At 38.4% G+C, this 17,950-nt stretch overlaps 1 protein-coding gene and 1 long non-coding RNA gene across 2 annotated transcripts in view; both read right to left on the bottom strand.

The window, feature by feature from the left end:
- The window catches only part of LOC307052654, a 171,254-nt gene that overhangs the window by 124,437 nt on the left and 28,867 nt on the right, over positions 1 to 17,950 (bottom strand). The window lies entirely within an intron of this gene.
- LOC307052534 (ubiquitin carboxyl-terminal hydrolase 1-like) lies at positions 13,826 to 16,174 on the bottom strand (the record flags this gene model as incomplete). The annotated part of the gene is made up of 1 exon (XM_079703494.1): positions 13,826 to 16,174. One exon carries the CDS (start codon positions 16,172 to 16,174, stop codon positions 13,826 to 13,828), a length of 2,349 nt encoding a protein of 782 aa, XP_079559620.1.

Raw genomic sequence — 17,950 nt, 5'->3', positions numbered from 1 at the left:
TACAGAATAAATCCAAGGAGAAATACGCCAAGACACATATTAATCAAACTGTCAAAAATTAAACACAAAGAAATCATATTAAAAGCAGCAAGGCAAAAACAACAAATAACACACAAGGGAATCCCCATCAGGTTAACAGCTGATCTCTCAGCAGAAACTCTACAAGCCAGAAGGGAGCGGCAGGACATAATTAAAGTGATGAAGGAGAGAAACCTGCAACCAAGATTACTCTACCCAGCAAGGATCTCATTCAGATTTGATGGAGAAATTAAAACGTTTACAGACAAGCAAAAGCTGAGAGAGTTCAGCACCACCAAACCAGCTTTACAACAAATGCTAAAGGAACTTCTCTAGGCAAGAAACACAACAGAAGGAATAGACCTACAATAACGAACCCAAAGCAATTAAGGAAATGGGAATAGAAACATACATATCAATAATTACCTTAAATGTAAATGGACTAAATGCTCCCACCAAAAGACACAGAGTGGCTGAATGGATACAAAAACAAGACCCATATATATGCTGTCTACAAGAGACCCACTTCAGACCTAGAGACACATACAGATTGAAAGTAAGGGGATGGAAAAAGATATTCCATGCAAATGGAAATCAAAAGAAAGCTGGAGTAGCAATTCTTATATCAGACAAAATAGACTTTAAAATAAAGACTATTAGAAGAGACAAAGAAGGACACTACATAACGATAAAAGGATCGATCCAAGAAGAAGATATAACAATTGTAAATATTTATGCACCCAACATAGGAGCACCTCAATACATAAGGCAAATACTAACAGCCATAAAAGGGGAAATCGACAGTAACACAATCATAGTAGGGGACTTTAACACCCCACTTTCACCAATGGACAGATCATCCAAAATGAAAATAAATAAGGAAACACAAGCTTTAAATGATACATTAAACAAGATGGACTTAGTTGATATTTATAGGACATTCCATCCAAAAACAACAGAATACACATTTTTCTCAAGTGCTCATGGAACATTCTCCAGGATAGATCATATCTTGGGTCACAAATCACGCCTTGGTAAATTTAAGAAAATTGAAATTGTATCAAGTATCTTTTCCGACCACAATGCTATGAGACTAGACATCAATTACAGGAAAAGATCTGTAAAAAATACAAACACATGGAGGCTACACAATACACTACTCAATAACGAAGTGATCACTGAAGAAATCAAAGAGGAAATTTAAAAATACCTAGAAACAAATGACAATGGAGACACGACGACCCAAAACCTATGGGACGCAGCAAAAGCAGTTCTAAGGGGGAAGTTTATAGCAATACAATCCCACCTTAAGAAACAGGAAACATTTCGAGTAAATAACCTGACCCTGCACCTAAAGCAATTAGAGAAAGAAGAACAAAAAACCCCCAAAGTTAGCAGAAGGAAAGAAATCATAAAGATCAGATCAGAAATAAATGAAAAAGAAATGAAGGAAACGATAGCAAAGATCAACCAAACTAAAAGCTGGTTCTTTGAGAAGATACACAAAATTGACAAACCATTAGCCAGACTCATCAAGAAAAGAAGGGAGAAGACTCAAATCAATAGAATTAGAAATGAAAAAGGAGAAGTAACAACTGACACTGCAGAAATACAAAAGATCATGAGAGATTACTATAAGCAACTCTATGCCAATAAAATGGACAACCTGGAAGAAATGGACAAATTCTTAGAAATGCACAACCTACCAAGACTGACTCAGGAAGAAATAGAAAATATGAATAGACCAATCACAAGCACCGAAATTGAAACTGTGATTAAAAATCTTCCATCAAACAAAAGCCCAGGACCAGATGGCTTCACAGGCGAATTCTATCAAACATTTAGAGAAGAGCTAACACCCATCCTCCTCAAACTCTTCCAAACAATTTCAGAGGAAGGAACACTCCCAAACTCATTCTACGAGGCCACCATCACCTTGATACCAAAACCAGGCAAGGATGTCACAAAGAAAGAAAACTACAGGCCAATATCACTGATGAACATAGATGCAAAAATCCTCAACAAAATACTAGCAAACAGAATCCAACAGCACATTAAAAGGATCATACACCATGATCAAGTGGGGTTTATTCCAGGAATGCAAGGATTCTTCAATATACGCAAATCAATCAATGTGATACACCATATTAACAAGTTGAAGGAGAAAAACCATATGATCATCTCAATAGATGCAGAGAAAGCTTTCGATAAAATTCAACACCCATTTATGATAAAAACCCTCCAGAAAGTAGGCATAGAGGGAACTTTCCTCAACATAATAAAGGCCATATATGACAAACCCACAGCCAACATTGTTCTCAATGGTGAAAAACTGAAACCATTTCCACTAAGATCAGGAACAAGACAAGGCTGCCCACTCTCACCACTCTTATTCAACATAGTTTTGGAAGTTTTAGCCACAGCAATCAGAGAAGAAAAGGAAATAAAAGGAATCCAAATTGGAAAAGAAGAAGTAAAGCTGTCACTGTTTGCAGATGACATGATACTATACATAGAGAATCCTAAAGATGCTACCGAAAAACTACTAGAGCTAATCAATGAATTTGGTAAAGTAGCAGGATACAAAATTAATGCACAGAAATCTCTGGCATTTCTGTACACTAATGATGAAAAATCTGAAAATGAAATCAAGAAAACACTCCCATTTACCACTGCAACAAAAAGAATAAAATATCTAGGAATAAACCTACCTAAGGAGACAAAAGACCTGTATGCAGAAAATTATAAGACACTGATGAAAGAAATTAAAGATGATACAAATAGATGGAGAGATATACCATGCTCCTGGATTGGAACAATCAATATTGTGAAAATGACTCTACTACCCAAAGCAATCTACAGATTCAATGCAATCCCTATCAAACTACCACTGGCATTTTTCACAGAACTAGAACAAAAAATTTCAAAATTTGTTTGGAAACACAAAAGACCCCGAATAGCCAAAGCAATCTTGAGAACGAAAAACGGAGCTGGAGGAATCAGGCTCCCTGACTTCAGACTATACTACAAAGCTACAGTAATTAAGACAGTGTGGTACTGGCATAAAAACAGAAAGATAGATCAGTGGATCAGGATAGAAAGCCCAGAGATAAACCCACGCACATATGGCCAACTTATCTTTGATAAAGGAGGCAGGAATGTACAGTGGAGAAAGGACAGCCTCTTCAATAAGTGGTGCTGGGAAAACTGGACAGGGACATGTAAAAGTATGAGATTAGATCATTCCCTAACACCATACACAAAAATAAGCTCAAAATGGATTAAAGACCTAAATGTAAGGCCAGAAACTATCAAACTCTTAGAGGAAAACATAGGTAGAACACTCTATGACATAAATCACAGCAAGATCCTTTTGGACCCACCTCCTAGAGAAATGGAACTAAAAACAAAGATAAACAAATGGGACCTAATGAAACTTCAAAGCTTTTGCACAGCAAAGGAAACCATAAACAAGACCAAAAGACAACCCTCAGAATGGGAGAAAATATTTGCAAATGAAGCAACTGACAAAGGATTAATCTCCAAAATTTATAAACAGCTCATGCAGCTCAATAGCAAAAAAACAAACAACCCAATCCAAAAATGGGCAGAAGACTTAAATAGGCATTTCTCCAAAGAAGATATACAGACTGCCAACAAACACATGAAAGAATGCTCAACATCATTAATCATTAGAGAAATGCAAATCAAAACTACAATGAGATATCATCTCACACCAGTCAGAATGGCCATCATTAAGAAATCTAGAAACAATAAATGCTGGAGAGGGTGTGGAGAAAAGGGAACACTCTTGCACTGCTGGTGGGAATGTGAATTGGTACAGCCACTATGGAGAACAGTATGGAGGTTCCTTATAAAACTAAAAATAGAACTACCATATGACCCAGCAATCCCACTACTAGGCATATACCCTGAGAAAACCATAATTCAAAAAGAGACATGTACCAAAATGTTCACTGCAGCTCTATTCACAATAGCCCGGAGCTGGAAACAACCTAAGTGTCCATCATCGGATGAATGGATAAAGAAGATGTGGCACATATATACAATGGAATATTACTCAGCCATGAAAAGAAACGAAACTGAGCTATTTGTAATGAGGTGGATAGACCTAGAGTCTGTCATACAGAGTGAAGTAAGTCAGAAAGAGAAAGACAAATACCGTATGCTAACACATATATATGGAATTAAACAAAAAAAAAAAAAGTCATGAAGAACCTAGGGGTAAAACGGGAATAAAGACACAGACCTACTTGAGAATGGACTTGAGGATATGGGGAGGGGGGAGGGTAAGCTGTGACAAAGCGAAAGAGAGGCATGGACATATATACACTACCAAACGTAAGGTAGATAGATAGTGGGAAGCAGCCGCAGAGCACAGGGAGATCAGCTCGGTGCTTTGTGACTGCCTGGAGGGGTGGGAGGGGGAGGGTGGGAGGGAGGGAGATGCATGAGGGAAGGGATGTGGGAACAGATGTATATGTATGACTGATTCACTTTGTTATAAAGCAGAAACTAATAAGAAAAAATTAAAAAAATAAAAAAAAACAATACTTCAATACAATTAAATTGAAAAAAGGAGTCGTTGAGAGATTGATTCAAGATGGCGGAGTAGAAGGACATGCTCTCACTCCCTCTTTTGAGAACATCTGAATCGAAAATAACTGCTGAACAATCATCGACAGGAAGACACTGGAACTCACCAAAAAAGATATCCCACATGCAAAGACAAAGGAGAAACCACACTGAGATGGAAGGAGGGGTGCTGTCACAATAAAATCAAATCCCATAACTGCTGGGTGGGTGACTCACAAACTGCAGAACACTTATACCACAGAAGTCCATCCACTGGAGTGAAGGTTCTGACCCACACGTCAGGCTTCCCAACCTGGGGGTGTGGCAACAGGAGGAGGAATTCCGAGAGAATCAGACTTTGAAGGCTAGTGGGATTTGATTGCAGGACTTCAGCAGGACTGGGGGAAACAGAGACTCCACTCTTGGAGGGCACACACAAAGTAGTGTGCGCATCGGGACCCAGGGGAAGGACCAGTGACCCCATAGGAGAGTGAACCGGACCTACCTGCAAGTGTTGGAGGGTCTCCTACAGAGGCGGGGGGCAGCTGTGGCTCACCAAGGGACAAGGACACTGGCAGCAGAAGTTCTGGGTAGTGCTCCTTGGCATAAGCCCTCCCAGAGTCCACCATTAGTCCCACCAAAGAGCTCCAGTGCTGGGTCGCCTCAGGCCAAACAACCAACACGGAGGGAACCCAGCCCCCCCATCAGCAGACAAGTGGATTAAAGTTTTACTGACCTCTGCCCACCACAGCAACAGCCAGCTCTACCCACCACCAGTCCCTCCCATCAGGAAACTTCCACAAGCCTCTTAGAGAGCCTCATCCACCAGAGGGCAGACAGCAGAAGCAACAAGAACTACAATCCTGCAGCCTGTGGAACAAAAACCACATTCACAGAAAGATAGGCAAGATGAAAAGGCAGAGGGCTATATACCAGAGAAAGGAACAAGATAAAACCCCAGAAAAACAACTAAATGAAGTGGAGATAGGCAACCTTCCAGAAAAAGAATTCAGAATAATGAGAGTGAAGATGATCCAGGGCCTTGGAAAAAGAATGGAGGCAAAATTCGAGAAGATGCAAGAAATATTTAACAAAGACCTAGAAGAATTAAAGAACAAACAAACAGAGATGAACAATACAATAACTGAAATGAAAAATAAACTAGAAGGAATCACTAGCAGAATAACTGAGGCAGAAGAACAGATAAGTGACCGGAAAGACAGAATGGTGGAATTCACTGCCGCTGAAAAGAATGAAAAGAAATGAAGACAGCCTAAGAGACCTCTGGGACAACATTAAATGCAACAACCTTCCATTAGAAGGGTCCCAGAAGGAGAAGAGAAAGGACCCGAGAAAATATTTGAAGACATTATAGTTGAAAACTTCCCTAACATGGGAAAGGAAATAGCCACCCAAGTCCAGGAAGCACACAGAGTCCCAGGCAGGATAAACCCAAGGAGAAACATACTGAGACACATAGTAATCAACTATACAAAAATTAAAGACAAAAATTATTAAAAGCAGCAAAGGAAAAATGACAAATAACATATAAGGGAACTCCCATAAGGTTAACAGCTGATTTCTCAGCAGAAACTCTACAAGCCAGAAGGGAGTGGCATGATATATTTAAAGTGATGAAAGGCAAGAACCTACAACCAAGATTACTCTACCCAGCAAGAATCTCATTCAGACTCGATAGAGAAATCAAAAGCTTTACAGACAAGCAAAAACTAAGAGAATTCAGCACCACCAAACCAGCTCTACAACAAATGCTAAAGGAACTTCTCTAACTGGGAAACACAAGAGAAGAAAATGACCTACAAAAACAAACCCCCCAAAATTAAGAAAATGGTAATAGGAATATACATATCGATAATTACCTTAAACGTGAATGGATTAAATTCCCCAACCAGAAGACACAGGCTTGCTGAATGGATACCAAAACAAGACCCTTATATATGCTGTCTACAAGAGACCCACTTCAGACCCAGGGACACATACAGACTGAAAGTGAGGGGATGGATAAAGATATTTCATGCAAATGGAAATCAAAAGAAAGCTGGAGTAGCAATACTCATATCAGATAAAAGACTTTAAAGAATCTTACAAGAGACAAGGAAGGACACTACATAATGATCAACGGATCAATCCAAGAAGAAGATACAACAATTATAAATATATATGCAAGCAACATAGGAGCACCTCAATACATAACGCAACTGCTAACCGCTCTAAAAGAGGAAATCGACTGTAACACAATAATAGTGGGGGACTTTAACACCTCACCTACGCCAATGGACAGATCATCCAGACAGAAAATTAATAAGGAAACACAAGCTTTAAATGTCACAAAAGACGAGATAGATTTAATTGATATTTATAGGACATTCCACCCAAAAACAGCAGATTACGCTTTCTTCTCAAGTGCGCAAGGAATATTCTCCAGGATAGATCGCATCTTGGGTCACAAATCAAGCCTCAGTAAATTTAAGAAAACTGAAATCATATCTAGCATCTTTTCTGACCAAAACGCTATGAGATTAGAAATCAATTACAGGGGAAAAAAAGTAAAAAACAAAAACACATGGAGACTAAACAATACGTTACTAAATAACCAAGAAATCACTGAAGAAATCAAAGAGGAATTCAAAAAATACCTACAGACAAATGACAATGAAAACACAAAGATCCAAAACATACGGGATACAGCAAAAGCACTTCTATGAGGGAAGTTTATAGCTACACAAGCCTACCTCAATAAACAAGAAAAATCTCAAATAAACACTCTAACGTTACACCTAAAGGAACTAGGGAAAGAAGAACAAACAAAACCCAAACTTAGCAGAAGGAAAGAAATCATAAAAATCAGAGCAGAAATAAATGAAATAGAAACAAGGAAAACAATAGCAAAGATAATTAAAAGTAAAAGCTGGTTCTCTGAGAAGATAAATGAAATTGATAAACCATTAGCCAGACTCATCAAGAAAAAGAGGAAGAGGGCTCAAATCAATAAAATTAAAAATGAGAAGTTACAACAGACACTGCAGAAATACAAAGCATCCTAATAGACGACTACAAGCAACTCTATGCCAACAAAATGGACAACCTGGAAGAAACAGACAACTTCTTAAAAAGGTATAACCTTCCAAGACTGAACCTGGAAGAAATAGAAAATATGAACAGACCACTCACAAGTAATGAAATTGAAACTGTGATTTAAAATCTTCCAACAAACAGAAGTCCAGGACCAGATGGCTTCACAGGTAAATTCCACCAAACATTTAGAGAAGAGATAACACGCATCCTTCTCAAACTCTTCCAAAAAATTGCAGAGGGATGAACACTCCCAAACTCATTCTATGAGGCCACCATCACCCTGATACAAAAAACCAGACAAAGATACTACAAAAAAAGAAAATTACCGACCAATATCACTGATGAATATAGATGCAAAAATCCTCAACAAAATACTAGCAAACAGAATCCAACAACACATTAAAAGGATCATACACCATGATCAAGTGGAATTTATCCCAGGGACCAAGGATTTTTCAATATATGCAAATCAATCAATGTGATACACCATATTAAAAAATTGAAGAATAAAAACCATATGATCATGTCAATAGATGCAGAAAAAACTTTTGACAAAATTCAACACCCATTTATGATAAAAACTCTCCAGAAAGTGGGCATAGAGGGAACCTACCTCAACATAATAAAGGCCATATACAACAAACCCACAGCAAACAACATTCTCAATGGTGAAAAACTGAAAGCATTTCCTCTAAGATCAGGAACAAGACAAGGATGTCCACTCTCACCACTATTATTCAACATAGTTTTGGAAGTCCTAGCCACGGCAGTCAGAGAAGAAAAAGAAATAAAAGGAATACAAATTGGAAAAGAAGAAGTAAAACTGTCACTGTTTGCAGATGACATGATACCATACATAGAGAATCCTAAAGATGCCACCAGAAAACTACTAGAGCTAATCAATGAACTTGGTAAAGTGGGACGATACAAAATTAATGCAAAGAAATCTCTTGCATTCCTATACGCTAATGATGAAAAATCTGAAAGAGCAATGAAGGAAACACTCCCATATCCCATTGCAACAAAAAGAATAAAATACCTAGGAATAAACCTACCTAGGAAGACAAAAGACCTGTATGCAGAAAACTATAAGACACTGATGAAAGAAATTAAAGATGATACCAACAGATGGAGAGATATGCCATGTTCTTGGATTAGAAGAATCAATATTGTGAAAATGACTATACTACCCAAAGCAATCTACAGATTCAGTGCAATCCCCATCAAATTACCAATGGCATTTTTCACAGAGCTAGAACAAAAATTCTTAAAATTTGTATGGAGACACAAAAGACCCCGAATAGCCAAAGCAGTCTTGAGGGGAAAAAAACAGAGCAGGAGGAATCAGACTCACTGACTTCAGGCTATACTAGAAAGCTACAGTAAGCAAGACAATATGGTACTGGCACAAAAACAGAAACATAGATCAACGGAACAAGATAGAAATCCCAGAGGTAAACCCATGCACCTACGGTAAAGTAATCTATGAAAAAGGAGGCAAGGATATACAATGGAGAAAAGACAGTCTCTTCAATAAGTGGTGTTGGGAAAACTGGACAGCTACATGTAAAACAATGAAATTAGAACACTCCCTACCACCATACACAAAAATAAACTCAAAATGGATTCGAGACCTAAATGTAAGACCGGACACCATAAAACTCTTAGAGGAAAACATAGGAAGAACACTCTTTAACATAAATCACAGCAAGATCTTTTTTGATCCACCTCCTAGAGTAAAGAAAATAAAAACAAAAATAAACAAATGGGACTTAATGAAACTTAAAAGCTTTTGCACAGCAAAGGAAACCATAAACAAGATGAAAAGACAACCCTCAGAATGGGAGAAAATATTTGCAAATGAATCATCAGACAAAGGATTAATCTCCAAAATATATAAACAGCTCATGCAGGTCAATATCAGAAAATCAAACAACCCCATCCAAAAATGGGCAGAAGACCTAAACAGACATTTCTCCAAAGAAGATAAACAGATTGCCATCAAACACATGAAAGGATGCTCAACATCACTAATCATTAGAGAAATGCAAATGAAAACTACAATGAGGTATCACCACACACCAGTTAGAATGGTCATCATCAAAAAATCTACAAGCAATAAATGCTGGAAAGGGTGTGAAGAAAACGGAAACCTCTTGCACTGTTGGTGGGAATGTAAATTGACACAGCCACTCTGGAGAACAGTATGGAGGTTCCTTAAAAAACTAAAAATAGAACTAACATATGACCCAGCAATCCCACTACTGGGCATATACCCAGAGAAAACCATAATTCAAAAAGACACATGCACCCCAATGTTCATTGCAGCACTATTTACAATAGCCAGGTCATGGAAGCAACCCAAGTGCCCATCGACAGACGAATGGATAAGGAAGATGTGGTACATACATACAATGGAATATTACTCAGCCATAAAAAGGAATGAAATTGGGTCATTTGTAGAGATGTGGATGGACCTAGGGACTGTCATACAGAGTGAATAAGTCAAAAAGAGAAAAGCAAATATCGTATATTAACCCATGTATGTGGAACCTAGAAAATGGTACAGATGAACTGGTTTGCAGGGTAGAAGTTGAGACACAGATGTAGAGAACAAATGTATGGACACCAAGGGGGGAAAACTGCGGTGGGGTGGGGATGGTGGTGTGCTGAACTGGGCGATTGGGATTGACATGTATACACTGATGTGTATAAAATTGATGACTAATAAGAACCTGCAGTATAAACAAACAAACAAAAAACAAGTAATACTAAACTTTCTTTGGGTTATTTGTATGGAAATATGTTAATATAAATGTTTCAGACATTACATGAAATTTCTAAAAATCTTATATGTTCTGGTATAATGTTATAAGTCATAATTCTAGTTATTACTTTAAATGTATATCTCAGAAATAACTATATTTTCTTGTCAATTGCATTATATGAACTTTCATCAAATCTTTAACCGTGGTTATTTTTAAGTCTTTTGTCATTTACAGACCATTCTGGGTGTACTGTGATGCTTTTGCAAAAATGATCCTACAAAAGGGTTTCATCTTCAAGGAATTCCTGGAAAAGACTCTGACAAGTACAGGTTTCTGGTAACTGACTACAGTGCTGAACTGAATGAATAAGCATTTTCAGAACTCTAATGGAAAACTGATGAATTCATAAAAGTGCTAACAAAAGATCAAGATGAAAAAACAAATTAATTACATGGGACTGAGTGAACTGATGAGGATGATTATAATTTTTGTGACTTTTTGTTTGAATTTTTTAAAAAAAGGAAGTCAGGGGGCTATAAAAATAAAAATAACAGCTTTTTGTAGGGTTGTGTCCATCATGGTCATACTAAGTATTACTGTACATAATTATAACTAAAACTTATAAAACTTCATATTTTCATATATATGAAAATTGTATTTATTTGACAAATGGAAAATACATACAAAAGAATCTAAAATTTACTTTAGCAGTGGGAGAAATAATCAGGTACATCAGAATTTAGCTCCAATTCTGTGTCCGTACTATATTAGCTAGGTAAGCCTTGACAAGGTTCAGTCTCTCTGAAATTAAGTTTTCTCATCTTGAAAATGTTGTTCATTCTATTTCTAATGGTGAGTGTCCAATATTGAGTGTCAAATATCAAAAAGGGAGCTGTGTAGTACAGTGGTTAAGGACTTTGCCTGATGTGGGAGAAGGATTTACATACTCGATATTGATGAGGTTGAGTAAAACCCTCTAGCCCTGAATTTGAATTGAAGTATCAGCATAATTCTTGATGTATTTAAGCCTAAAAAAAAAAAGTCCTAGTTCTGTTCACTTAAATGGCTTAGAAACAATGATCAACCCAATAGCAAAAAGTACCTCCAGCATGTACTTACTATGATTTCTAAATGCCATTTTTCTATCGAAAGGGACTAGACTTATCAAAGACTACTGAGGTCATGGCAAAAGAACTTGGAAGCCAATTTGAAGAAGTCCCCGCTGGCTAAAGATGGGATAGTCAATCAAGATAATAACTGCAATGATTTGACATACATCAAACATGTTTAAATCCAGGAGTTCATATTGATACTAAGAAAGAAAAACTCATTGGTCAACTTTGGGGGATGTTAGGGAATCAAGTCATTGTTTTAAAACTGGTAAATAAAAGGAAAGGAACAAACACTTATCCTGCCTTTATAGAGGGTAGTGCACAGTAACCAAATACTTGATGAGGGGAAATTCCTCTTTATACATGAGTTAAGAGTGTCACCATTTTGCAAACCCCACTGAATTAATGGATCTAAACAATGATCATCAATGACTGCTTACACTGAAAAAAGACCACCAGACATTTTGTACCTCAAGATGGTAACACACTTTATTTCCTATGATGTAATGTTGACATAAACATGCACACAAACACAAGTCTAGTCTGAGTCTGATTTAGGCACTAGATCCAACCACCAATTTACAGAAATATAGTGGGTAGGAAAACATAAAATGGAGCCACAAGGAAACAACACAGTCAGCAAAATCCAGACTATGGGAAATTTTACGGGACAAACAACTTGGTTTATTTAGCAGCAAAAACTAAATACGCAAGGGAACAAAAAAAAAAAACTGAATAGGGAACCTACAGAGTAAAAGAGTTTTAAGAAAGTAATCTTAGTATTTGGCCTTATTTTGATCCGTATTCAAACAAACTGGAAGTATTGAACACCGACCTGAAAGTTGAGATCAAGGAATCATTGCCACCATTTTAGGCATGACAAAGATAGAATGGTATATTTTAAAAAATCCTATTCTTGACAGATAGATAATGAAATATTTACAGATACAATGCTGGATATTGAAAAGACATGCTTCAAAATAATTAACAGAGAGAAGAGGGTGGGGATCTAGATAAAACAAGATTGGTTATGAGCTGATTGTTGAAATTTGGTGATGAGCACATAAAAATTTATCATATTATTCTTACTTTTGTATATACTTGAAAATTCCCATAATGAAAAGTTAAAATAAAAGAACTCTGCTTGGGTTTAAAGCTGAGCTCAGTCCTTTGCTTGCAGAGTTATTGAACTGCTCTTGCTTCATTTGTCAAATGGGGATAATCAAAGTGCCTCTCTCATAGGGTTTTTCAGAAGGAGTAGAAAGAAATAATAGGTATGAAACACTTAGAAGAGCTGCTTATAGCACAGAGTATGTGCTCAACCAAGTTATCTATTGATACTGTTGTTTATTAGTAGTAGTATTATTGTATACTGTTATGTAGATCTTATATTAAAAGATATAGAAAATGTGATCTCTGCTCAACATTTAATCACTGGTCCAAAAGTAAAAAGACTAAGTATCATTCTTTTTTTTTTTTTTTTTTTTTTAGTTGTTAAGCAGTTTAAATTTTATTGACCTCCTGGTTTTTTTAGAAAAGTTAAATTTAAGGTCACACCTCTAAGTTCGTTGCATTATATACAGATCGTGCAGAGTATGACTATGAAGAGATACAAATTAGTCCACACTGAAAAATATTTACTAGGGTACAGGATCATTTTCATAAATACATATAAAATTCTTTTGAAGATAGAAGAGGACTGACTCTTCAGGTTTCCTGAGACACTTTTCAAAGTGACTGAAGGCACAAAATGTGCACTATTGTGAATACATACACGTGCCTCTAATACAGCCCATCAAAGATCTGGCTTCATGACTTACAAAACTAAATGTACTGAAATGAGATTCTGCTGCTTAGCTGAAAAACCACAGAACCTATAAACATCATGTAGATAATTACTCCAAAATATGGACATAAAAATACAAGCACTTTATTTGAAAAAGCAAACACAAAAGATAGGTGTAAATTCAAAGCGTTTAAATGCTTCCATTTTGAATAATTCAGTTAAGAACCTATACAAGTTTGCTCCCAGAAGCTAATGCATCAATCACTAGTCTCCACTAAGGAAAAGGAATTCTAAAAATTAACATGGTTTTCAATAACTCAGATTTCACTATTTATATAAAAACCTAGAGAGACCAATAATATCCAATAGCTTCAAAAGATAAGCTAAAGACTTTTTGATGTAATCAATTTACCAATGTTTAATACACACACAAGGAAAATACACTCACTCTATAATTTCTTATAAAATAGCAAGTAAGGAGTAGATGTAGGAGATGTAGAAGGGGAAAGAGAATTCAAAAAGTCCTTCTCTTCAGTAACTTTCACTTCAGAATCATTAAAAAGCAACCACTTCCCCTCATACTCCTTTAAGCTTTGCACTGCATATGAAATTTTGTTTTCAAAATCACTCATGTTAATGCCTCTTTGGTCATTGGATTCCTTGTTTCTATCAGATTCATGGGTCCCATTAGTATTGTTAGTCTCAGAATTTCTATTTTCAGCAAATGCTGTACTGGCAACTTCATCAGGATGAGATGCTTTGTTGTATAACTCATCATCTGCTTTAGTCTTTTGTCCTCTGAGAAGTCCAAGAGCGTCTACATTTTTTTTGTTCAAAACTTTACTTGGCTGGGTATTTCCACTGACTCTAATCGACACTTCTTCATCGTCATAGTTTTCGACCACACCCCTTGCTTCCTCCTCATTCAATGGTTCTGGCTTACCTACTTCACACAGTTGGTCGATCACAAAATTTTCCTCATCTAGTTCTAAACTGTTAAGGTCAGTGACTTTAACAGAAGCAGTATAATGCCCGCTACTAATTGTAATGCCACTATGTATCACAACTGCAAATAATCCATAGCTGTCATTGGTTGGCTTTGTGCTCCATTCTTCTAGTGACAGTTTAAGAGGTATCAGTAAAGGAGTGTTGATCTTGGAAAGTCCACCACCATAACAATCAAACTCCAAGCCACTAGCAGCAAAGCACTTCAAATGAATAGTTAGAACTTCAGGCATTGTGTCAAACAAAAGACTTCGTTCAGCTTCAGTATAATGATGGCAATTTTCACAGAAATATTTATTTTCTCCTCCAATCCTCTCCACTGAAGCAAACTGGGAAATTGCCCATCTCAGGGTCTTCATTTCTGTTTTTGGCTCTGAAGAACTTTCAGGACTCTCCTCTACTTTGGAAAGCTCATCTTCTTGCACTGGTACAATGATGTCTTGAAAATCTTCTCTTCTTTCTGTTGAACTTTCACATTCTGAGCAACGAGTCCTGATGACCAGCTGACCTTGGAACAATGTCTCCACGAGCTCAAACCCAGTTTGCTCTGCGCCTCTGTTTATGGGCTTAACTTCATTAACAGGCATAACGTTCTTCCCTGGAGATTCAAGTCCACAACCATCAGCTGTATTATCGTCCTCATACTTCCCCATGTCCTCTTCAAGACCACATTCATTTTCTTTAGATTGTCCTTTGGATTCTTGGTTTGTTGTTATTGTACCCAGACTAAAGAATTTAGAAATAATGCTGAGTTGCTTAGCTGTAGACTGTAACCAGTTTCTTTTAACTCTTGATTTCTTTTGTGAGCGTCTTGCACTCTCATTTTCAGAAATGTACTTGCGGATTATTTTAGCAGGAATATCTGATGAATCAACTGTAGCTTTTCTTTTTGATCTGGTTTGTCTCTGGTTTTCTTTCAAAGACTGGTGGTCCTTAGAGACTTTAACTTTTTTCTTCATGTTACCAAGTTCAGTGTCACTTTTTCTTTTCCCATGTACTTTTGGCAATTTTTCTTTATAGTCTTCAGAATGCCTCATACTGGCCATCTCCATGCTGTTATCACCACTCATTTCCTCTTTCTGATGTTTTTCTTCTACCTTAGTAGATAACTCTGCCACATTTTTTACTCCTTTTTTTAGGAGTTGGCATGTTTCTTGAATGTGTCCCAAAATACACTGTAATACTTCCTGTGCATCATGCTGTAGATATCCTCCATACATAGGGTTGAGTTTCCTGAGTGTGTTAAGTAGTCGCCTTGGCTGAGTAGCAAGTTTACGAGTATATTTCTCTGGATGTAAGAGAAAACTAGCCTGAAGCTGTTCGACTGAAATGATCAAGGAATGTAAGCTGCATATTAGTTCAAAACTTACTGAACAATCTCCTTTGCAATTTCCCTTAGCTTTTTGACTGGCTTCATCTTTTAGGGCTTCTTTCTTCCTTGAAATAATATTAAATAAGTGCTTCACTCCAGATTTAAAGCCAGGACAAAAATATAATACCTGAAGTATACTATTAAGATAACAAGTATTGCCGAGATTATTCAGTCCCACAAACGGTAACAAGTTTTTTCTCTTCGCACAGTTGACACGTGAGGACTGTGCTGCAGGAACAACTTGATCAATTTCAGATCCTCTATATTCAGAAGTTTTTTCTCCATTTCCTTGAGAATCTGTGAAATCCAAGGCTCTCTTGGTTTCCTTTTTCTGAAAAAACTTCAAGGAACGTCTGGGTTTTTTTGAGGGACTACCTCTTGAAAGCCTATTACTTTCACTACTAGGTATGACACGGGGCATTTTCTCTTCAAATCCCAAGGAGTTGACGAGAATTCATTTATACAGGGAGCCTGTAATCACCAAGCATATCTAGAATATAACATTTGACCAGGTGCCGTATCTTCTGCTATACCATTTCTCGCTCCTGGCTGTCCTTATCACTGGGGGTTGTGACATCACATATGTTTCTCCCGTAACTATGGTCATGGCCCAGAGCGAGGTCCGTGGCGGTGACGCCGACAAGTCTAACCGGGCTGAGGGCGGGGGCGACAGGTGAGCCCCTGCCCCGAGCCTGCGGGGGCCCGCGACCCACGGAAAAGCTGGCCGGATCGCCCTCCCCGCAGGGGAGTGACCATTCGCTCTCAAGAGCGGGAACCCGGGCTGCGGCTCGGTCCTGCCTGGGCGCCGGCACCGACTACATCCCCGAAGCGGCGCCCGACCGCGCCCGCCCCCATCCCCGAAGCGGCGCCCGACCGCGCCCGCCCCCATCCCCGCCCCGGGACGGCAAGGAGCGCCAGAAGCGGCTCCGCTCGCCCGGCGCCCGAACCGCTGGGGTCTTCCCCACTACACCGCCGACGGGAACTTGGCGCGTTTTCCTCAGTCTCAGGACTCGTGTGTTTTAGCCTCCGCCCGCGCCAGCGCTGCGATTGGAGGTGGCGTCCTACCAAAGTGCCGGTTCTAGTCTCCAGGCTGCAGAGACGCGAAAGGCTAGAGCCACCTCCCGACCGCCACTAGCCCTCCTGGCACGCACGGGCTCCGGAACCAGCCAGAACGGTAGTTGCCCCAAGCTGGTAACGGGTTCTGCAGTTTCAAACAGCGCAGGCAACGTCACGGGCACCTCGCCCTAAGTATCATTCTTCAAGAATGTGTAACAGCCCACTAGGGGCAGTCCCATTATCAAATCCACCAGGAAAGAGGATTCTTCTCTGGTCCTCAGGGCAGACAAGTTGAATGGACAGGCAGAGACTTTTTGTTTCATTCAAGATGCATCATCACTGAACTGGGATGGTGACAGATAATTCCCCATCCCACCTCAACTCCGTAGGTAAAGTGCTCTCCTGTCTAAATATGTTAAACCAGCACACACATTCACTGCGGAGGATCCAGCTTACAATGGCTCTTTGTAGTTGAGCAAATGGCTTAAAAGCACTAACCGTCAGTGGAATTCAAGCTAGTTAAAAGGCAGAGTCAATTAAGAATCTTTCACGTGGGCAATAAAACAGATAGGCACAATTATTACATTAATCAATGGTGCTCTAGGCCAGTACTTTCCAACTTCAATTGCACATGAATCACCTGGGGATCTCTTAAACTGCAGAGTCTGGTTTAGTTTGGGGCAGGGCCTGAAATTTTGCATTTCTGACAAGCTTTCGGGTGATGCTGAAGAGGCTAGTCCATGTCAACTTGGTGTCTCCAATTCCTTGTCACTGGGAAATGATCTGACACACACTTCAGTAGGATTTGGGCTTCAATGGTTTGGATAAAAGATAACTAGGAGAATTGCTCTGAAATACTAATTGGAAGAATTCATTTCTGATTCTTTGGCTTTGGTAAATGTTCCATCTACCAAAATAAATGGCACATACTTATTTTCAGGTGTGAAATCTCTAGTGCCCATCTTGGAACCCCTTTAAAGAAGAGATTTTACTAAGCCGGGGGCAGTGGAAGAAGGATGGATTGGGAGTTTGGGATTAGCAGATGCAAACTATTATATACAGAATTGATAAACAACAAGGTCCTACTGTATAGCACAGGGAATTAGATTCAATATTCTTTGATAAACCATAATGGAAAAGA

Source organism: Hyperoodon ampullatus (assembly GCF_949752795.1).
Source record: "Hyperoodon ampullatus genome assembly, chromosome: 4".
NCBI classification, from domain to species: Eukaryota; Metazoa; Chordata; class Mammalia; order Artiodactyla; family Ziphiidae; genus Hyperoodon; species Hyperoodon ampullatus.
This window is presented reverse-complemented; position numbering and strand designations above follow the sequence as displayed.